At 52.6% G+C, this 22,857-nt stretch overlaps 1 protein-coding gene across 2 annotated transcripts in view; it reads left to right on the top strand.

Moving 5' to 3' along the window:
• LOC144736816 (uncharacterized) overlaps positions 1-22,857 on the top strand; it is a 674,279-nt gene that overhangs the window by 282,345 nt on the left and 369,077 nt on the right. For both annotated transcript variants that reach the window (XM_078619463.1, XM_078619471.1), the window contains one exon: positions 14-99. In XM_078619463.1, the coding sequence (XP_078475589.1) occupies positions 14-99 (86 nt within the window). The remainder of the gene's footprint in view (positions 1-13; positions 100-22,857) is intronic.

Genomic DNA, 22,857 nt, shown 5'->3' with positions numbered 1-22,857 from the left:
TCTCTGATTGCAGAGAAGACATTCGTGGACTGTGGAGGCCTCAAGTACCTGCTGAGCCTGCTCAAGCACCATGCCTGCCAGGGCCTCGTGCTGCGCTTTGTGAGTCACGCGGGGGGGGGGGGGGGGTGAGCCTGAGTCTGTGAGTGAGAGAGTTCGAGTTTTAGAGAGTGTGGTAATGTTTGATTAAGTAGTTGATGTGAGAAAGTGTGCCGGTGAGAGTGTGTGAGATTGAGAGAATGAGTGTGTATGCGAGTGTATGTGGTACAATGGACCAACGTTTTCTGAGCGCTGTGCCTATGCCAAGTCTGTAAATAACATCACAGTCGTTCAATATGGAAAGTATAGCAACTCTAACAATATCCAATTGTAGTCAGGCTTGAATGCAAAGTTTATTTATGTACAGGAAGGCAATCTTTTTCTTTATTTTTTTCCAAACATGATCAACATGTACAGAGAAAAATAGCTTGTGAATAAGAATGACACCTCGATATTTAAACTAATCAACAAGTTCAATTTGTTGAGAGTCATACGCCATAAATGTAGTGGGGAGGGGGTTCAATTCATTATTTTCAAGAGAGCACTATAAGTTTTGTCTCGCTGTCATTCAGAAAAAAAGTTTTAGATCATTTAGTTGCATTTGGCGAAAGTCAAAGATTGTTGCAGCTTAGTAAACAGCTAATCCTCAGATTTGCTATACACCACCACAGCAGTGTCATCAGAAAACAGATTTAGGTTGGAGTGGATCAGTGAGTCTCCTAAATTGTTGAGAGTACCGAGTATGGAGCCCTGAGGGACATCTTTGGTGACAGGGGTTTTGTTCGAGGAAAGGCTGTTTATTGAGATTACCTGTGTGGCCTGAGAGGTAGCTCTTGAACAAGTTTACAATGTAATAATGTGTCACCTGTACCAAATGCTTTAGAAAAGTCAAGAAATAGGATGACACAGAGGTGTTTATTATTATCCAGGCTGTTGAAGATAAGATCAAGAGTGTCTAGCACCACTGAGGTTGTGCTGACATTTTCTCTATAGGCTGATTGCTTGGGGTAGATAAGTTATTATTTTGGATCAAATCAGTCATTTGTATTTTTAGTAGCCCTTCGAAGATTTGTTCACGGGGGATAAGAACTGAATGGGTTGGTAGTTGTTTGGATCATCAGTGCTTTTTGAAGCAGTTGGAGAGGTTAAAAATATGGAAGATGAGTTCAGAAATGTGGTTATCCACACATGCAGGGCAAAGACAGGAAGATAATCAGCACCATCCAAGAATGAGGTTTTTAATGTAGTGCGCGTGTCAGTGATATCTAAGGCAGAGATTGGTTTTAAATCTAATTTTGGAGCATTGGTGGGGGACTTGGGGAGATTCATACCAAAGAGACAAAACCCACAAACACAGAGTGAAACAGACATGGAGGGGTGTGGAGAGAGAGGCACAGAAAGACTCAGACAGAAATAAACGGAGAAATAATGTGTGATACAGAGATGCAGAGAGCATCGGATTGGCAGCAGCTCATGTGGCCAAGTATGTTCACTCCTGCTTGTGCACAATCCCCAGTGCTGGCCCACAACTATAACGCAAACACAGCACGAAATGGATATTAGCTCCATTGGAGCCCAGTACAAACTTGGGTGCCAGCCATATACTAGCTGCATATTGTTCCAGGTACTAGCTTTAGTACTTCTGTAGTGGGTTCTAATCAGGCGCACACCAAGACTTGGAGGCAACACATTTATTCACAGACACAACCAAACCTGCTCAATTATTCTTTGGTTCTTTCGGTAAAGTCACGTATAAAGAAAAAATAATGAATTAAATAATAACATACGACATTTCGATTGCAACACAAGCAATCATCATCAGGTATAATGAAATAGCGACATAAAATCTAACCAGAAAACTATAGACAGACATATAAGCAGACAGATATCACCAAGATACATAGAGCGAGCAACACATGTACAGAGAGGGGTGATCGTCTCTGTGGGGTGGCCTTAAATAGACAGAGGGGGGCGGAGGCAGCGAGAGGGAGGGGTTAGAGACAAAATTTACATGTCAATGAGTACGAGGAGACGCGTTGAGAAGTACGCAGGCTTAGAGGGAGAAAGAGACACACTAAAATTAAATAACCTAGCAAAGTATCGAAATGTTATGTAAAACGACACAGAGAGTCGGTCAACACACAATTAACGCATAGCCTGGTCGATTACGTATTTCAAAGATTGCTAAGTTAGAATTTAAGTGTGAAAATTTCAAAGAAAGACAAAACATAAAAACAAGAGGAACGGAGACAAAGCAGAACCTAAGAACGACAAAAAACGAGTGTAGACAGAAAACATTACACTAAATAAACAGGCAGAGAGAGAGAATAAAAAACCCAGAGAGAGAGAAAAGAGGTAAACTTATAACTTCCCCGTAGAAGTGGTTCAATCTTAACTTTGGAGCTTTCGTGACTGCAGGAATTATTCTTTGGTTCTTTCGGTAAAGTCACGTATAAAGAAAAAATAATGAATTAAATAATAACATACGACGTTTCGATTGCAACACAAGCAATCATCATAATCGACCAGGCTAACCGTTAATTGTGTGTTGACCGACTCTCTGTGTCGTTTTACATAACATTTCGATACTTTGCTAGGTTATTTAATTTTAGTGTGTCTCTTTCTCCCTCCTAAGCCTGCGTACTTCTCAACGCGTCTCCTTGTACTCATTGACATGTAAATTTTGTCTCTAACCCCTCCCTCTCGCTGCCTCCGCCCCCCTCTGTCTATTTAAGGCCACCCCACAGAGACGATCACCCCTCTCTGTACATGTGTTGCTCGCTCTATGTATCTTGGTGATATCTGTCTGCTTATATGTCTGTCTATAGTTTTCTGGTTAGATTTTATGTCGCTATTTCATTATACCTGATGATGATTGCTTGTGTTGCAATCGAAACGTCGTATGTTATTATTTAATTCATTATTTTTTCTTTATACGTGACTTTACCGAAAGAACCAAAGAATAATTCCTGCAGTCACGAAAGCTCCAAAGTTAAGATTGAACCACTTCTACGGGGAAGTTCTAAGTTTACCTCTTTTCTCTCTCTCTGGGTTTTTTATTCTCTCTCTCTGCCTGTTTATTTAGTGTAATTTTTTCTGTCTACACTCGTTTTTTGTCGTTCTTAGGTTCTGCTTTGTCTCCGTTCCTCTTGTTTTTATGTTTTGTCTTTCTTTGAAATTTTCACACTTAAATTCTAACTTAGCAATCTTTGAAATACGTAATCGACCAGGCTATGCGTTAATTGTGTGTTGACCGACTCTCTGTGTCGTTTTACATAACATTTCGATACTTTGCTAGGTTATTTAATTTTAGTGTGTCTCTTTCTCCCTCTAAGCCTGCGTACTTCTCAACGCGTCTCCTCGTACTCATTGACATGTAAATTTTGTCTCTAACCCCTCCCTCTCGCTGCCTCCGCCCCCCTCTGTCTATTTAAGGCCACCCCACAGAGACGATCACCCCTCTCTGTACATGTGTTGCTCGCTCTATGTATCTTGGTGATATCTGTCTGCTTATATGTCTGTCTATAGTTTTCTGGTTAGATTTTATGTCGCTATTTCATTATACCTGATGATGATTGCTTGTGTTGCAATCGAAACGTCGTATGTTATTATTTAATTTATTATTTTTTCTTTATACGTGACTTTACCGAAAGAACCAAAGAATAATTCCTGCAGTCACGAAAGCTCCAAAGTTAAGATTTAACACTGCTCAACGTTCCAAGGTTAAATATGTACATTTCGGGTAACTATGTACATTATGGGTTAACTACGTAAGGTGGTGGCCACCATTTCTAACCACCTAACCACTTGAATGGCATCTCTATATGGTTGAACCAGAACAGCCGACACACCGTCGGATCGTCGTGTACGGAGACTGAAGAGCGAGGATCGAAGAAGGTGGCTTCATTCCCGGATCGAACAGCCCCGCTCCCTCTCGGGACTCTGCTTATATCTCCTGTGGTGTGACCGGGCTCCGCCCCTAGACATGACCCCCTTCTCGATCCTTCGCGGAGGCTCTGGGTCCACATCACGTAGCCCGCTCACCCCTTTCTGGGGGCCCCCGTGCCCCCTCGTCCGGTCACGTGCTCTCACGGGTTCACTCAGACTGTCATGTCCTGAGCCGACCTCTGTGACATCCGGAAATCTGCCCTATAGTGAGCCCCTATGTATAGTACACCCACTGTCGCCATAGATCGGCTCATTTATGTCGTTACACTTCTTCTATCTGATGCATTGACTCAATAGCAGCTCGATAGCAGCATGGGCAGAAGCTCAATTCTGCTTCTGAATCGAGTACTGGCCAAGTTTAGTCAGGTGCTGATCTGGGTAGGAGCCTATAACTATATTCTCCTACTTTCCCAAGATGGCTACTGCTGACTGGGATTGGCCTCGGCACAAGCAGTGCATATGTTGAGTAGCTACTCGCACAGCATTGCGGTGCTAGTGTGTGTCATAGCCCAGTGATACACCAGGGATTGTCTTTGTCATGTCCACACAGCAGCCTGATGCTTGTCTGTATACTCGCCCAGTGATAACCCAGGGATTTTCTAAGGCGTGTCCATACAGCCGCCTGGTGCTAGTGTGTGTACTAGCGCAGTAATAACCCAGGCATTGTCTTGTGTTTTTACTAGCCCTGTGATAACCCAGTTATTGCCTCAGACATATCTACACAACACCGAGTATCATCTTTGTTTTATTCCATTACAAAGAAGGGCACAACGAGAGAGATGAACACGGGAGAGAGCAGAGCAGTACAAGCAGCAGTACAGACATGAAGGGATAGCACAGGTGAAAAGTAGAACACATATCAAGCAGCAGTGCAGACATAAAGGGCAGTATAGACATGAAATAGCTGAACCTGGAGCATGCCACTAAGAGATGAAGCCTTAACATCAGTTTCACAAAAGCATAGTACCTGCCTGGGTATTTTGTAACATCAAATACTCCACCCAGTCAATTACCCATGAGTGATAGCGAAATTGAGGAGATAGTGGAGAAGTTTCCATACCTGGGCAGTGTGCTTATGGCTAACTCCAGTTTAGTAGCGAAGATCTGACTGAATAAATGTAGCAGAATTCTATTTTCATTAGCTACACAACGCTGTGGCAACTACCTTGCATATAGTGCCATACAACGCTCCAGGTGTTCTTGGCCCCAGTTATGCACTCTCTTCTCTCTTCTCTATTCTGCACTGGTTGGAAACATTCAGGCTGGCCTGCTTATGATCGATCCTGGGGTTAAATAAACTAGACTTTATGAACTCACAGATGTTTGAAATATTTGGAAACAGTCCCATGAGCGAGATCCTCTGGCAGGCAATGCTGCATTGGGTCGGTCGTGTAGCCATGTACACAACAACAACCGCCATTGGCCACTAAGTGGTGGTGACGTCACCACGAAGCTTGTGCCAGGCTATGTGCACCTTGAGGCCATGTACACAGCCACTTAATGCACAATCACTTTCTGTTTGGCCGGATAGAGGGGGCTAAGCAGCCACGACACGGGCAAGCAGCAGAACGGGTATGAAGCAGCAGAACATACTTGAAGGGGCAGTATAGACATGAAGTAGCAGTACAGACGTGCAGGAGCCGTATTTACATGAAGAAGTAACACAGGCACAAAGGAGTAACAGAGACATGAAGTCGCCATATATATGTAATAAAGGACTCTTGCACCAGGTTTGTCTCCGTTGTCCTTTATTGGTTCGTACAATCTTGCCCGCACGGCGTCCTCGCTCAGTGTCTCCTCTGTCTCCCGCTCGGCAGCCACACCGCTGCCGTCGCTCCTGCAGCCCTGTTGCTGCTCCACCATGCAGTCCCACTGCTGCTCGTTATGCAGCCTCACTGTAGCCGATATGCAGCCCCTCTGCTGCCTGATCTGCAGCCCCACTGCTGCCTAATGTGCAGCCCCACCGCTGCCCACTATGCTGCCCCGCTGCTGGCTCTCTGTCGCCTCTGCGCCCGGACACCGCTGGCCGACAGTGCTGAGTCTCCGACTCGTGGCGATCGCGCCACTTTCCTCCTCCTGCCCCGCGTGGCCTCCTCCTATCTCTACTCTGACTCTCTCCTCGAACCCTTCCGGTTCCTGTCCTTAAAAGCTCTCCCCCCACGTGACCCTAACTTCTCCCACTTGTTACGTCACATCCAGCGAGCCCGTTTACGCTCGCATTACACCACCCTCCCCCGTAGAGAAAATTCCAGCCGTCCTCGGCTGAAACAGAACAAGTAATGCGAGCGACCTCCAACCATCAGCCATAACTGGACAACGGAGAATATAACGATAATAGCAATAACAACAACACCAAGAACAACAACAATCAACGAAAAGAAAGAGATTTTGAACGCGTGCGGGTCGCCGGCCTGTCCCGGACGAGCGGCCGCCCCCCTGCAGACCGAGAACGCGACGGGGTTTTAGGAGCGCCGGGATTAAAATCGCCCGTCGCTATTGGAGGCCCGTCAACGCCAAGGTCCCGTTCCCCTGAAAGACCCGAGTCCGGGGTGTCCCACAACCGTGTCTGTGGTGGGGTTGGAGGGGCGGCGGGGTCAGGTGTCCCCGTAGCCGTGGTAGGCCCACCCAGAGCAGGATTCGCTGCCTCCGCCAGTGTCACGGCCGGTTCGCCTGTAGAAGGCACAACAGGCGCGCTTGCAGGGTCAACAGGCATAGGCAGAGGTGCGTCGGCAGTAACAGACACCGGCAAGGCAACATCAGGAGATGACGCATCCGTCCGTGGGGCCACGTAGGGTTTCAACCGAGACGTATGGACGTACCAGCGCCGAGATCCAAACCGAACGCGCGCAGACTGCGGGTTAGGAACCTCAATGAGCTTAACCGGCCCCTGCCATGGTTTATGCAGCTTAGGGGAGGTTCCTGCTCGCACCTTCGGGCAATGCAGCCAGGCCATGTCCCCCACCTTCCAGGGGCATTTCCCCTTCGAGCATCGAGCGCAACGTTCGTTCCGGGCCTGGGTCTTGGCAGTAGCCAATCGGGCCCCCTCCCGCGCCTCGGCGACGCGGCGAACAGCGTCTTGAATGTAGTCGGGGAGAGGCTTAATAGGGCCTCTCGCCCCCATTCCCAACTGCACGTCCATTGGCGGCACGTTCTCGCGGCCGTACATGAGAAAAAAATGGAGAATACCCTGTGGACGCGTGAGGCGTCATCCGGTATGCCGAGAGTACCCCAGGGATATGCAAATCCCAATCAGCTTGCTTCTCATTAACCGTGTGACATAGCATGGCTGACAGCATCCGATTTAGCCGTTCCACCATGACATCCGTCTGCGGGTGGTAGGGAGATGTACGGATCTTTTTAGTCCCCAGAGCAGCGCACACCTCGCCCAACAATTTAGAAGAAAAATGTCGGCCCTGATCCGTGAGCAGCCTCTCCGGCGCCCCTTTGTCCATGACATATCCAAATAGAAAGGCGTCCGTAATGGACGCCGCCGACTGGTCGGGTAAGGGCCAGGCCATCAGCCAGCGGGAGAGATACTCCACCCCAACTAGCAAGAATTTATTGCCCCTAGCGGATGGCGGGAAGGGTCCCAGAATATCCAACGCCACCAACTCGTTAATCCGAGACACCTGTATAGACTGCACTGGCGGCACATATGGGTGTTTAGGCGGCTTTCGCCGGGCACACTCGGGACACGCGCGAATGTGTCCGACGACATACGTCGTCATGCCATGCCAGAAGTAGTCTCGCTGCAACGTCAACAAGGTTTTCTGCACCCCCAGGTGTAATAGAGTGTCGCAATGCAGAGTCCTAATCAATTTGTACCGTAACGACGACGGTACAACCAGACGCCAGCGATCATGTAACCCCTCCCTCCACATCAGCAGTCCGTCGCGGAGAGCGGCCCCCAGTGTCCCTCCGAAAAGCAGTCCCCCGCCTCCTTTCGCAGCCCGACTCCGCAAAGCCCCCAACGAGTCGTCAAGCATTTGTTCGCGAATCCACACCGATCGCGGCAGGTTCAGAACCCCATCGGCCGGTCCCGGGCACACTGGAGCCTCAGGCACCTCAACCGCTGACACAATAGGCCGAGGGGGCTGCTGAGCCGGCGTACACCTATGCGTACCCTGGAGAGCGCGTCTGCATTCGCGTGCCGCGACCCCTTCCGATGCTGAATTTGGAAAGAAAACTCCTGCAGGGTGTCCAACCATCGTGCCAGTTGGCCAGATGGTTGGTCTACCCTCAGAGCATATTGTAAAGCTGCATGATCCGTGCGCACAATAAACGAACGGCCGTAGAGATAGGGCCGATATTGGCGGAGAAAATAGACAATAGCCAAAAGTTCACGGCGAGTAACGCAGTAGCGGGTTTCTGCGGGGGACAAGACGCGGCTACCGTAAGCTACCACGCATTCTACACCGCCCTTGGACTGTGACAGAACGGCCCCGATGCCAGTGTCACTCGCGTCCGTGTCCAGAATGAAAGGGTGATCGAAATCGGGATAGTCCAATGTTGGCGCCGTCACCAAACGATCGCGTAGGCCCTTAAACGCCGCTTCCTCTGGCGGTCCCCAACTGAACTTCCGTCCTTTACCCGTAAGGAGGTGCAGAGGCCTAGCGATCGTTGCAAAGTTGGGAACGAACCTACGGTAATATGAGGCAAACCCCAAGAAGTGACGCACATCCCCCACCGTGGCCGGGGTTGGCCAGTTGCGGACGCACGCCGTCTTCTCCGGGTCCGTGGCAACCCCGTTGGCACTGACTATGTGTCCCAAATAGCGCACGGATCGTTGCAATAGGTGACATTTCTTAGGTTTAAATTTTAGATTGACGGAGCGCATCCTAGCGAACACCGCCTCCAGTCTCTGTAGATGTTTGTCAAATGTGCGGCTAAAGACGATGACGTCGTCTAAATATATCAGACATGTCTCCCACTGCAACCCCGTTAATACCAGCTCCATCAACCTCTGAAATGTGGCGGGGGCAGCATTTAACCCCATCGGAAGACAATTAAATTGAAATAGGCCCTGCGGCGTACGGAAAGCAGTCTTTTCCCTCGAGGGCTCATCCAGGGGAAGTTGCCAGAATCCCGAAGAGAGATCCAGCGTTGAAAAGAACTTCGCACCCGACAAGGCATCGAGGGAATCATCCATACGTGGCAGGGGGTACGCATCCGCCACGGACACTTTGTTTAATTTGCGAAAATCGACGCAAAATCGCAGATTGCGGTCTTTCTTTTTCACCAAGACTACCGGCGCGCCCCATGGGCTGTTAGACGGGGATATTATGTCTGCAGCCAGCATGTCTTCCACTGCTCCACGAACATGGTCCCGCTCCGCCGGGCTCATCCGATGCGAATTCAACCGAATCGGAGCAGCGTCCCCCGTTTCAATGTGATGGGAAAGCAGGGAGGTGCGTCCCAAGTCAAAATCATCCGAGCTAAACACATCTGAATAACTTAGCAACAGCGCGCGAAGCGCGGATCGCTGTTTCCCGGTCAGGGATGAATTCTCCCTGCACAACTCGGCAACCCATCGATCATCTTGGGCCGTAGCGCCCGAAACTCCGCCTACCACGTCCCAGCGGCCCAGGTCGTCATGGGCCGTGAACGCCGTCGTGGCATGGGCCACAACCATTCCGGCCGGCACGCAAACATTCTCCGAACTCCCATTTAGCACCTGCAAAAACGGCGACTGGCCCGGCCGGACAATAGTTTGCGCCCCAACCAACGCCGACCCGCCCGTTATGGTTGCGGACGGTGATAACAAAACCCCAGGCGCTCCCTCTAGACCAGGCACCGGTTTCCGATATCGCAAAGGGATAAGCATCTGCGAACCAGGTGGAATGTCAACAGATACCTCGGACAGTGCCTGCACCTGGCAGACCGGAGCGGGCCGCCCCCAGGGCGACGGCAAAAATGAAATTTTTCGACCCCCCGGTAGTTCAATGCAATTTTGATTAACCCTTATTTGAATGGGCATTTTAGCCAGAAAATCGGTCCCCAACAAACACGGAACCGCAAGGGACCTCGAAATCAACACAGTTCCTGAGGCCGACACTTCCCCGATGGATATATTGGCGTCCACCTGGCCCACAATGCCCATACTTCCCCCGTTCGCTGCTATGCAGGAATCATAAACCGGCCGCACTGCGTCCGGTGGGATGCCCAAAAGATGGAAAATGACATCTGAGATAATCGTCGCGGACGCACCGGAGTCTACCAAAATGCGCACGTCGACCCCTTGTATAGAACCCGGCACAGTGGACGAACCAGTAGCGGCTGCAACTACCCTCCGTGCCAATTTGCGCCACTGCGTTAACGAGCGACACAGGTCAGTCGGCGGCCTCCCGTTGTTAATGACACCCGGACCGCGCGGCGATGGTGATGAATGAGGTGACAAGCCTTGCCAGGTGTTTGGTGCGCACCGACTTGCCTGTCCTGGAGGGTCCTTCCGCGGTACGTCCATGATCGAGGCCTCCTGCTGGGGCGGTCCCGGGATACGGGCCCAACAACCCCTGGCAAAGTGGCCTTTGCGGCCGCAGCGAAAACACTCCACGTCGTTGCGACGCACAGCACTCCCTCTGTCCCGATGCTCCCGCGTCGGCGGTGCAGACCGCAGCCCCCGCCCTCCCTGGACAGGCCACTGCGCGGAGGCGGCCGTCAATTCCTGCGGGCCCGTCGTCAGGAATGTAGACCGCCTTCTTGGGATCCCAACCCATGGCACCCCCTTCGACGATGGGCCCCCCCGTCCACGCTGTCACCTGTTTCCAACGGCGCAGATTAAACTGGGCATCCAAACACTTCGCAGCAGCACGTGACGTCAACTTCTCATGGCCGCACACCGGCATAGGGATCCCCAAGTCTCTCGATAGTTCCAGCATTTTGCCCAAAATAAGGGGTTCCAATAGGTCAGGCTCCGTCTCAGGGTATGCGGCCATGGCCAGTTCCAGAACAGCACCCCTGTATGCCAACGGCGACTCTTCTGGTGCCCGCTGGCGCTGAACGAATCGTCGGTGAACGTCCTCCGGAGGCTCGTACGCGTCCGCCATTTCTTCGAAGACACCTTTCAGTGTCTTCTTCTTGTTGGCCTTGATGGAGCGGAAGAACCTGACTGACTCATCGTCGAGAAGAGTTGGCAGGACTTCCAGGGCCTCTGCGTCAGTCCATTTAGCGGAGCATACCGTCGCCAATATCCGGCAAGCGAACGCACTCCAGTCCCCACCAATTGAGAATTCTTTAACCGTCGTCAAATGACGGCTGCGGGTCCTCGCTCCGCTGTCCTCCGCAGGCGGCGAGTCGCGTGGCAGGTTCAAGATGGCGTCACACCGCAACATGTCAAAGATGGCGGCTTCCCGCAGTGGAGGGCGCAAGATGGCGTCTTGCCGCGGTGGAGGGCGCAAGATGGCGGCTTCCCGCGGTTCTTCCCTCGCCACGCCCAAGATGGCGTCCTCGTGCCGCGTGGTGGAAAGGGCTGGCGGCGCAGGCAAGGCCCCGGTCCGTTGTTCACCCCCGGGCCTCTCCGAAACCGTCGCCGGCGTGACAAGGTCGCACAGCTGCGCCAAGACCGTCTTTAATGCCTCCAGCTGGGCCGCCACCTGTCGCCATCTCTGGTCAGCGTCCCCCATCGCGGGTGGATCCACCGAAGCGGCCACCTCCTGCACCCCCGGGCCGTCACTCGTTCCTGCGTCGCTTCCTCTCTCCATCGTTGGCAGCGCCACCGCCTCAGGAAGGTCGTCGTCGTTGGTAGATGTAGCAGACGATGGTGCGGGGATATTCTTTCTTCTGAGCTGTTTTGACATGCCGTTTCACTTCTGACACCAGTGTAATAAAGGACTCTTGCACCGGGTCTGTCTCCGTTGTCCTTTATTGGTTCGTACAATCTTGCCCGCACGGCGTCCTCGCTCAGTGTCTCCTCTGTCTCCCGCTCGGCAGCCACACCGCTGCCGTCGCTCCTGCAGCCCTGTTGCTGCTCCACCATGCAGTCCCACTGCTGCTCGTTATGCAGCCTCACTGTAGCCGATATGCAGCCCCTCTGCTGCCTGATCTGCAGCCCCACTGCTGCCTAATGTGCAGCCCCACCGCTGCCCACTATGCTGCCCCGCTGCTGGCTCTCTGTCGCCTCTGCGCCCGGACACCGCTGGCCGACGGTGCTGAGTCTCCGACTCGTGGCGATCGCGCCACTTTCCTCCTCCTGCCCCGCGTGGCCTCCTCCTATCTCTACTCTGACTCTCTCCTCGAACCCTTCCGGTTCCTGTCCTTAAAAGCTCTCCCCCCACGTGACCCTAACTCCTCCCACTTGTTTACGCTCGCATTTCATATACATGAAAAATCAGTACAGACATGAAGCAACAGTGCAGACATGAAGCAACAGTACAGTGTATCGAAAATTACAAATATCATTAGGATGTGTTGTTATTTCACTGACATGTTTAATGTCAGGCTCATGTTACACTGTGCAGTAATTTTTGTGAAACCCATTTGTTTTGCTGATATCTTCTCAAGGAATCCCGCAACACGCTGAGGTTTGCTGTTACAACTCTGGCAAACCTGAGCGAGGAGGTGGAGCTGAAGTCGTGCTTCCATCAAGAGCTGGCGGCGGACGTGCTGGCCTGCTACCTGGACGTGCCCGACGCACCCTGCAAGCTCTCCGCTCTGAACGCCCTGGCCAGGATCACCACTGAGCAGGACCTGGACATCATCTGTAACGCAAAGGGTGAGCGGATGGGCGTTGGACTGGAGAGCTGTGATTAGGCCATGTTTGGAGGAGATCATGTTTAAAGCAGTGCAAGATAAGCATGTCATTAGCATGAAATCACAAGTTAGAGTAAATGTGTCACGACACATTCGGTAAGATGTGTGTAAATATGTAGAGTGCAAATTTAGAAAGATTGTCTTAAGTTAAAACTAAGGACAATGTTGCGTTCCTTTTCACTACAAGGCTAAACAATTACTTTTATGCAATCAGTTTACACATCAAGGATTGGCGGTAGGGTGACACAGTCGTAACACTTGCGTCTCACAGCAAGTAGAGCCTGGGTTCGATTCACGATGCGGGTGCCTTGCTGGTCTCCCCTGTTCTGCATTGGTATCCTGCAGGTTCTCCTCCTATAGAGAAAAAAAAACATGCAGTGTGACTGGTATAGGTCAAATTTCCCATTGCTGAATCTTTTCCTGAAAATTTACATTACACTTCGCACCATCTACCCCTTTTGCAAAAACTTGGCAGAACCCTTCTGGAAAAAAAGTTTAAATGTATTAAATATTAGATAAATGTGAATGAGTGGTGTTAAATATTTGGTCTACATCAGAACATCAGAAAGGTTATTAACGAGAGGGAGCCATTTGGTCAATTTTGCTCAGTCGATCAGGAAACCACAGTCGAGTTGCTGTGTATGATCCAAATAATCAAAGTTCAGTATTTGGTGGGTAGGTTTTCAAATCTGAACCATGACGGCGGCACACAATGACTTCTCTTGCGGCACACAATTACTTGTCTTGCAAAAGGCATCACATGATCTTTAGCATCACATGATCTTTAGTGTCTACTGTGTAGCAGACAACACATTGTAGTATGGTTAATACACCCATCACCAATTTATGTTGGTCAAACAAAGTGTTGAACATGAACAGTGGGAAAATGAAAACAGAGAAAGGTGGGAATCAGACTGAAGGGAAGTGTGCACTGCTCAGCTGATGTACAGGAATCATCCGCCATCTGTGCCTGCTGCTGCTCTCATGTAGTAAGTAACACTGTAACTATGGCAGTGTTGGGTTAATAACAGAGATGATTAAGCATGGTGAACTGAAGGACATGCATGTTTGCATTGCAAAGTTCTGCATGCTGAAGCATGATGATTCTTGCTGGGCTTTATTTTCCTCGTGATTTCCAATACTGTCAACACACTCGCAAAGCACAATGTGCACACAAATACACAAGCTGCAAGTGTACAGTGTTAGTGCATTTGCCGCTGTAGAGGCTGTTGAGCAATCACAATGCAATCTGCACAATACGTATTCACTGTTGTACAGTCAAAACACACTTAAAAACAAATACCAAAAAGCCCAGATGCACTCGATATGCAAAACAACAAATCTTAATCACTCATTGCAAACGGGGAAAGGGTTGTTTTATTACATGTAAAAATGTTATGCATCTCTTTTTTTAGCAATCAGTGGCCCAATGACTGTCCAGAGCATCTCACGTTGCCTTCTACATCTCGGCTAATTTAACTTTTTTCTGATTGGTTGTATTTGCTCATTTTCATATGTAAAATGTGGCACATTTTGCTTAAGCACTACAATTATAATTGTGCTGTATTATTACAGTTATTTAGTAATGTATGCTCATGGTGTGCAGGAGCCATCTCCCTGCTGACGGACATGGTGAACCGGCCCTCATACAATGACTTCACATTGCTGGAGAACATCTTATACTCATCCAAGAGGCTGGTGGAGACTCTCACCATGATCTCCATCACAGCCGGCATCCGCAGGAAGGTGAGGCCTGGTGCGCGATGGCGTGGACTGCATGGTAATGCTCTATGGGTCTGTAATGCGGGCGTAAACGACCTCCCGGAAGTGACGTCATGGGGGGAGGAGTTACGTCACGTGGGGGAGAGGGTTCAGGTCTATAAGGGGGGAAACCGGAAGCAGTAGGGAGTGATCGGAGACTGGGAAGTTGTGAGGCCACGCAGGGCGAAGGGTGAGAGAGAGAGTGGCGAGATCGCCACACACGGGCCACGAGGATCGGCACCGTCGGCCAACGGTGACCGACCCCGGGGCAGCAGGAGCAGCAAGGAAGCTGCAGAGAGAGCAGCGGGTCTGCAAGAGGGGAGTCGGGCAGCGGGCGTCTGCGCGACGAGAACAGCAGCAGGTCTGCAAGAGGGGAGTCGGGCAGCGGGGGTCTGCGCGACGAGACAGCAGCGGTTCTGCTAGGAGGGAGTTGGGCTACGTGAGCGTCAGCAGCCTAGGGCTGCAGAGTGAAGAGTATATAGGGGAGTGCCGTGAGGGAAAAGAGATCGAACCCAAATAAAGGACACAGGACAGAGAGAAGCGTCCGAGTCTTTTATTACACTGGTGTCAAAAGTGTAACGGCATGGCTAAACAACTGAGAAAAAAGAATATTCCGTCTCCGGCATCGGCTTCATCTTCCGACGACGATGACCTTCCTCCTGGGGTGGACCTGACTCCGGCAGAGGAGGAGATCCGTGCTGGGACGAGTGCGGGTCCGGGGGTCCAAGATGTCGCCGCGTCGGCGGACCCGTCTGCACCAAAGGACGCGGATTTAAGATGGAGTCAGATGGCGGAGCAACTGGAAACTCTCAAGAACGTACTTGCACAGTTGTGTGAGCTCGTCACGCCGAGGGCGGCGTCGGAAGGAGATGTTGGTGGTCCGCAGGAGCCCGGGGTGTCTTCGCTGTCGACGCCATCGGCCACGCGGCACGAAGACGCCATCTTGGGCGTGGCGCACGACGAAACGCGGGAAGCCGCCATTTTGGGCCCTCCGCGACGGAAGGCCGCCATCTTGTCGACACCACGTTGCGACGCCATGTTGAACATGCCACCGGATGAGTCAGAGGCTGGAGGGAGCGCGCCAAGGAGTCGCAGTCGTCACCTAACGACTGTCAAGGAGTTCTCCATCGGGGGCGATTGGAGTGCGTTCGCCTGCAGATTTTTGGCAGCGGTACGCTCGGCGAGGTGGACTGACGCCGAGGCATTAGAAGTTCTTCCGACTCTTCTCGATGACGAGTCCGTTAGATTCTTTCGCTCTATAAAAGCCGCAAAGAAGAAAACATTGCGAGGTGTGTTCGACGAAATGGCAGACGCTTACGGGCCGCCGGATGATGCTCATCGTCGGTTTGTGCAACGGCAACGCGCACCCGAGGAGTCTCCAGTGGCGTATAGGGGCGCGATACTGGAGCTGGCTATGGCCGCATACCCGGAGACGGAGCCTGACCTGCTGGAACCTCTCATCCTGGGGAAGATGCTGGAGTTGTCCCGGGATCTCGGCATTCCTATGCCGGTGTGCGGTCACGAGAAGCTCACATCCCGGGCTGCGGCTAAATGTCTGGATGCCCAGTTTAACCTGCGCCGGTGGAAGCAAGTTACGGTGTGGACGGGGGGGCCCATCGTCGAAGGGGGAGCCTTGGGTTGGGACCCCAAGAAGGCAGTTTATGTGCCGGACGACGGGAGCCCGCAGGAGCTGTCGGCTGCTGCTGCTCCGTGGCCGGCCCGCGGTGGGCCGGGGCCGCGGGCTGCGCCGCCGACACGGCCGCGTCGGGACGGGGCGCCCGCAGCCAGGCGCAACGACATCGGCTGTTTCCGCTGCAGGCGTAAGGGCCATTACGCCAGGGACTGCTGGACCCGCGTCCCGGGTCCGCCCCAGCAGGAGGCCTCGACAGCGGCCGCTCCAAGAAAGGATTCGCCAGCACAGGCAAGTCGGTGCGCACCAGACACCCGGCAAGGCTTGACACCTCACTCATCACCGTTGTCATGCGATCCGGGTGTTGTTAATAACGGGAGGCCATTGACTGCGCCTTGTCGCTCGGTAACGCAGTGGCGTAAGTTGGCTCGGCGGGTCGTCGCGGCCGCTACCGGTTCGTCCACCGTACCTGGGTCGATACAAGGGGTGGACGTACGGATTTTGGTAGATTCCGGAGCGTCCGCGACCATTATTTCGGATGTAATATTCCATCTCTTGAACATCCCACCAGAGGCCGTGAGTCCGGCTTACGCTTCCTGCGTCGCCGCGAACGGGGGTAGCATGGGCATTGTGGGCCAGGTGGACGCTAACATTGCTATCGGGGGAGTGTCGGCCTCGGGAATTGTGTTAATTTCGAGGTCTCTTGCGGTTCCTTGTTTATTAGGGACCGATTTTCTGGCCAAAATGCCCATTCTAATTCGAATTAATGAGAACTGCATTGAATTACCGGAAGGCTGTAAAATTGCGTTTTTGCCGTCGCCCTGGGGGCGACCTGCTCCTGTCGCCCAGGTGCAGGTGTTGTCCGAAGTGTCTGTTGATATTCCACCTGGCTCACAGATGCTCATTCCTTTGCGTTATCGGAAGCCTGTACCTGGTCGTCAAGGAGCGATTGGGGTTTTGTTGTCGCCGTCCGCCACCATCACGGGTGGATCGGCGCTGGTTGGGGCACAAACTATTGTCCGGCCAGACCAGCAGCCGTTTTTGCAGGTGCTTAACGCGAGTGCCGAAAGCGTGTGTGTGCCGGCGGGTACCGTTGTGGCACATGCCACTACTGCGTTTACAGCTCATGATGATCTGTCCGGCCGGGGTTTTGTTGGAGGTGTTTCGGGGCCCGAAGCTGCAGATGATCGCTGGATTGCTGAATTGTGTGGGGAGAATTCAGCTCTTTCCGGGGAACAACGTTGTGCGATCCGTAAATTATTATTGAGCTATTCTGATGTGTTTAGCTCCGACGATTTGGACTTAGGACGCACCTCGTTGCTTTACCATCATATTGACACAGGGGACGCTGCCCCTATTCGGTTGAACTCGCATCGGATGAGTCCGGCTGAGCGAGAGCATGTTCGAGGGGCAGTGGATGACATGTTGGCTGCGGACATAATATCTCCGTCTAACAGCCCATGGGGCGCACCTGTTGTTTTGGTCAAGAAGAAAGATGGCAAATTGCGATTTTGTGTAGACTTTCGTAAATTAAATAAAGTGTCGGTGGCAGATGCGTATCCCCTGCCGCGTATGGACGACTCTCTCGATGCCTTGTCGGGGGCGAAGTTCTTTTCAACGCTAGATCTCTCTTCGGGCTTCTGGCAGCTTCCCCTTGACGAGTCCTCGCAAGAAAAGACTGCTTTCCGTACGCCGCAGGGGTTATTCCAATTTAACTGTCTTCCGATGGGGCTGAATGCGGCCCCTGCCACTTTTCAGAGGTTGATGGAGTTGGTATTAACGGGGTTGCAGTGGGAGACATGTCTTATCTATTTAGACGATATTATCGTCTTTAGCCGCACATTTGATGAGCATTTATCACGGTTGGAGGCTGTGTTCATTAGGATGCGTTCTGCTAATTTGAAATTTAAGCCTAAGAAATGTCACCTACTGCAACACTCCATGCGTTATTTGGGGCACATCGTCAGTGCTGACGGGGTGGCCACAGATCCGGACAAAACTGCGTGCGTCCGTGACTGGCCAACCCCTGCCACGGTGGGGGATGTCCGTCGGTTTTTGGGGTTCGCCTCATATTATCGGAGGTTTGTTCCAAATTTGGCTACGATCGCGAGGCCTTTGCATCTCCTTACGGGTAAAGGACATAAATTTGCGTGGGGACCGCCAGAGGAGGCCGCGTTTCGAGGCCTACGCGATCTATTGGCTACGGCACCGACGTTGGATTATCCGGATTTTCCACATCCCTTCATTCTGGATACGGACGTGAGTGACACAGGCATTGGGGCGGTGTTATCTCAGTCCAAAGGTGGTGTGGAACGCGTGGTGGCGTATGGTAGCCGGGTTTTGTCTCCCGCTGAAACCCGCTACTGCGTCACTCGCAGGGAACTTTTGGCTATTGTTTTTTTTCTCCGCCAATTTCGACCGTATCTGTACGGTCGTTCGTTTATTGTTCGCACGGATCATGCGGCCTTGCAGTATGCTCTTAAAATGGACCAACCATCTGGCCAGCTGGCGCGGTGGTTGGACACGCTGCAAGAATTTTCCTTCCAAATTCACCATCGGAAGGGAGTGCGTCACGCTAATGCGGACGCACTTTCCAGGCTGCCGCAGCGATCCCCTTGCGCGTGTGCGTCGGGGACGCATAGGTGTGGGCCGATTCAGCACCCCCCTCAGCCTGTTGCGCTGGCAGTCGAAGTGCCTGAAGCTCCGCTTGAGCCGGGGCCGGCTGATGGGGTACCGGCTGATGGCATTCTACATCTCCCGAGGTCTGTGTGGATTCGGGAACAAATGTTGGATGAATCTTTGGTAACGTTACGTAAGCGGCCTGCGAAGGGGAGTGGGGGACTCTGTGTGGGAGGCGTGCCGGAAACCGCTCTCCGTGATGGCTTGCTGATGTAGAGGGAAGGGATGCAGGAACGCTGGCGTCTTGTTGTACCGGCATCATTGCGGTACGAATTGATTAGGACTCTGCATAGTGACACGCTTTTATATCTGGGGGTGCAGAAGACGCTATTGACGCTGCAGCGAGACTACTATTGGCACGGCATGACGACGGATGTCGTCGGGCACGTTCGCGCGTGTCCCGATTGTGCCCGCCGTAAGCCACCTAAACATCCATATGTGCCGCCGATACAATCTATTCAGGTGTCTCGAGTTAATGAGTTGGTGGCGTTAGATATTTTGGGACCCTTTCCGCCATCCGCTAGGGGAAATAAATATTTGCTGGTAGGGGTGGAGTACCTCTCCCGCTGGCCGATGGCCTGGCCTTTGCCTGACCAGTCAGCGGCGTCTATCACAGACGCCTTTCTATTTGGGTATGTTATGGACAAAGGGGCGCCGGAGAGGCTCCTTACAGACCAAGGCCGGAATTTTTCGTCTAAATTGTTGGGGGAGGTGTGTGCGGCTCTGGGAACAAAAAAAATACGGACATCTCCCTACCACCCACAAACGGATGGTATGGTGGAACGGCTTAATCGGACCCTGTCCGCCATGTTGTGCCACACGGTTAGTGAAAAACAATCGGATTGGGATTTGCATATCCCTGGGGTGCTTTCAGCGTACCGGATGACGCCGCATGCGGCTACAGGATATTCGCCGTTTTTTCTAATGTACGGTCGTGAAAACGTACCGCCGATTAATGAACAGTTGGGAACCGGAGCGAGGGGACCTGCTAAGCCTCTTCTTGATTATATTCAGGACACAGTCCGCCGTGTCACTGAGGCGCGGGAAGGGGCCCGCATGGCTACGGCCAAAGCCCAGGCTCGGAACGAGCGGTGTGCGCGACGTTCAAAAGGGGAATGCCCCTGGAAAACGGGGGACCTGGCCTGGCTCCATTGTCCACAGGTGCGGCCAGGTACCTCTCCTAAGTTAGATAAACCATGGCAAGGGCCGGTTCGCCTCATCGAGGTTCCCAACCCACAGTCGGCGCGTGTTCGGTTTGGTTCTCGGCGTTGGTTCGTCCACACATCTCGGTTGAAACCATACGTGGCCCCTCGACCGGTTGCGTCATCTCCTGAGGTTGCCTTGCCGGGGTCTGTTGCTGCTGACTCGCCCTTGCCTGTGCCTGCTGACCTTGCAAGAGCGCCTGTCGTGCCTTTCACAGACGAGCCGGCCGTGACGCGGCAGGGGAAAGAAGACTCAGCTCGGGGTGCGCCTACCACGGCTGCGGAACCTTTGAGGCCCGCAGCCCTTCCAACCCCGCCGCGGACGCGATTGCGGGACGCCTCTGATGCTGCGCCTTCGAGAATAGGGGACCGGGACGTTGCCAGGCCTCCAATAGTGACAGACGAACTTCAGCCTGTCACTCTTAAAACCCTGCCACGTTCCCGCTCGGCGGGAGGGCCACCGACCGTCCGGGACGGCCCGGCGACCCGCACCCGCTCGAAATCCCTCACATTTCGTTAATTATTGTGTTGTGTTCTTGTTCTTTCGGTATACTATTGTGTGTCCCGTGTCCTTTTTCGTATTTGGTCGTGTTCACTCGCATTGCTTGTTGGAGTTGTGTTCAGCCGAGGTTGGCTGGATTTTCTCTACGGGGGAGGGTGGTGTAATGCGGGCGTAAACGACCTCCCGGAAGTGACGTCATGGGGGGAGGAGTTACGTCACGTGGGGGAGAGGGTTCAGGTCTATAAGGGGGGAAACCGGAAGCAGTAGGGAGTGATCGGAGACTGGGAAGTTGTGAGGCCACGCAGGGCGAAGGGTGAGAGAGAGAGTGGCGAGATCGCCACACACGGGCCACGAGGATCGGCACCGTCGGCCAACGGTGACCGACCCCGGGGCAGCAGGAGCAGCAAGGAAGCTGCAGAGAGAGCAGCGGGTCTGCAAGAGGGGAGTCGGGCAGCGGGGGTCTGCGCGACGAGAACAGCAGCGGGTCTGCAAGAGGGGAGTCGGGCAGCGGGGGTCTGCGCGACGAGACAGCAGCGGTTCTGCTAGGAGGGAGTTGGGCTACGTGAGCGACAGCAGCCTAGGGCTGCAGAGTGAAGAGTATATAGGGGAGTGCCGTGAGGGAAAAGAGATCGAACCCAAATAAAGGACACAGGACAGAGAGAAGCGTCCGAGTCTTTTATTACAGGTCCAACGTTGGGCTCAGCCAGGGGAGAGCCTTGAGAGACGCGGAGTCTCTTCCACAATAGAGCCCTGGGGAAGTATAAATGACTCAGTGACAACAAGGCAAGACTTGGTGTCATGCAGGGTGGCAAAACACTGGTCTGAACATTATAATATAATAGACACAGATGAAGAATGACTTTAGATATAATGTTAAAGGAAATGTCTAAATATCAATAACACATTCCTGCAGAGGGAGCTGCTAGGAACGTTGGGTTACTCGGTCAATGGCCAGGGTCAACAGCGGCATGGTGTATTTCGCAAATATGTCCGACTGTGAGGGCGGGCACAAGCCGGCGTGAGTAGGTTAAACGTTTAGTTTTATAAGGGCACCACGGGGTGACCAGCCCCTCCCCACCCAGCCCCACCCCTCCCACCCCCCACCCAGCCCCACCCTCCCCACCCAGCCCCTCCCCACCCAGCCCCACCCTCCCCACCCAGACCCTCCCCACCCTCCCCTCCCCAACCACCCAGCCCCTCCCTTCTCACCCAGCCCCTCCCTGCACGACGGACAGACACAATAATCCCCTGTGGGCTGGTGTAACCAGAAGGTTCCTACCAGTATTAATTTTTGTTTTATCAAGAACCCAACCAAATAGTCCTCCGAGAGGTATACATGGTGAACAATCGCACAGCGTTCCAGGGTTTTACGTTTTTGGGTCAGGGACCAAATGGGGATGGGTTGAGGCTACCACCCCACCACCACGGGCAACGATACATATGCAGAGGACAGATATACGTGGTGTGCGCTGTTATGCGGGTGCAACTGAGGTCGAACAGATGTGTGCGTTGCAACATGAGGTTTGCACCAACAAATCGCCAGAAATTAAGGGGAGAAGCAGGTGCAAACGAGGGTGAACAGGTGGTTACCTTGTGCCCAGAAGTTGGAGTCGGGGAGACGGGAGATGGGGGTGATGATAAGGGCAAGGCGCCGGGCTGGTGGCGGCTTGAGGGGGACCACGTGAGGACTCGGAATGAGGAGGGATATATAAGGAGAGTGTGCATGAGCGGAGGGGGAGTTGCCCGAGAACCAAGAGTGAAGACATCTCGCCGCTGCCGCTCAAGCCGTCAATGAGACCTCAACTCTCACACCATCGCCGGGCGGGTGTTGGCTGAATCCCCCGCCCGGGACAGACGGGTGAGCGGGTATGAGGCATCGTAGGTGAGGGCAGCGGTGGAGATGCAGCGTTCAAAGAGTCGCTGAGTGCGGAGCTGCTGTGTGCAAAGTCGCTGAGTGTGGAGCTGCTGTGTGCATAACTGTTGAGTGCAGAGTTGCTGAGTGCAGGATAGGTGAGGTGCAGAATAGATGAGAGCGGGGAGAAGTCAAGTGTATGTGACCGTACAGATAGTTTTAGGAGTGCCTACAACTGGCGCGAGAACAGGAGAAATAAAGTATAAGCAAGGGTAAAAAGGGAGGGGGTACAATATAATCCAACAGAACCCAAAAATAAAGTAACATAAACGCAATGCCCAGGTCTAACCAACTTGTTTTCCCTTGGGAGCAATGATCATTATAGTGTTTGTGGGAATGTAGTTGCGTCTGAAGTCCATCCCCCACCCCGGTCTCCCGTTTGCCTGGGTATTCATGCTGGGTTCAGCAGAAATGGTGACTATTTGTCCTCATATTCCAA

Source organism: Lampetra planeri, chromosome 3, assembly GCF_965212315.1.
Source record: "Lampetra planeri chromosome 3, kcLamPlan1.2.h2, whole genome shotgun sequence".
NCBI classification, from domain to species: Eukaryota; Metazoa; Chordata; class Hyperoartia; order Petromyzontiformes; family Petromyzontidae; genus Lampetra; species Lampetra planeri.
Note: the sequence above shows the minus strand (reverse complement) of the source record. Positions and strands in the feature narration are given on the sequence as shown.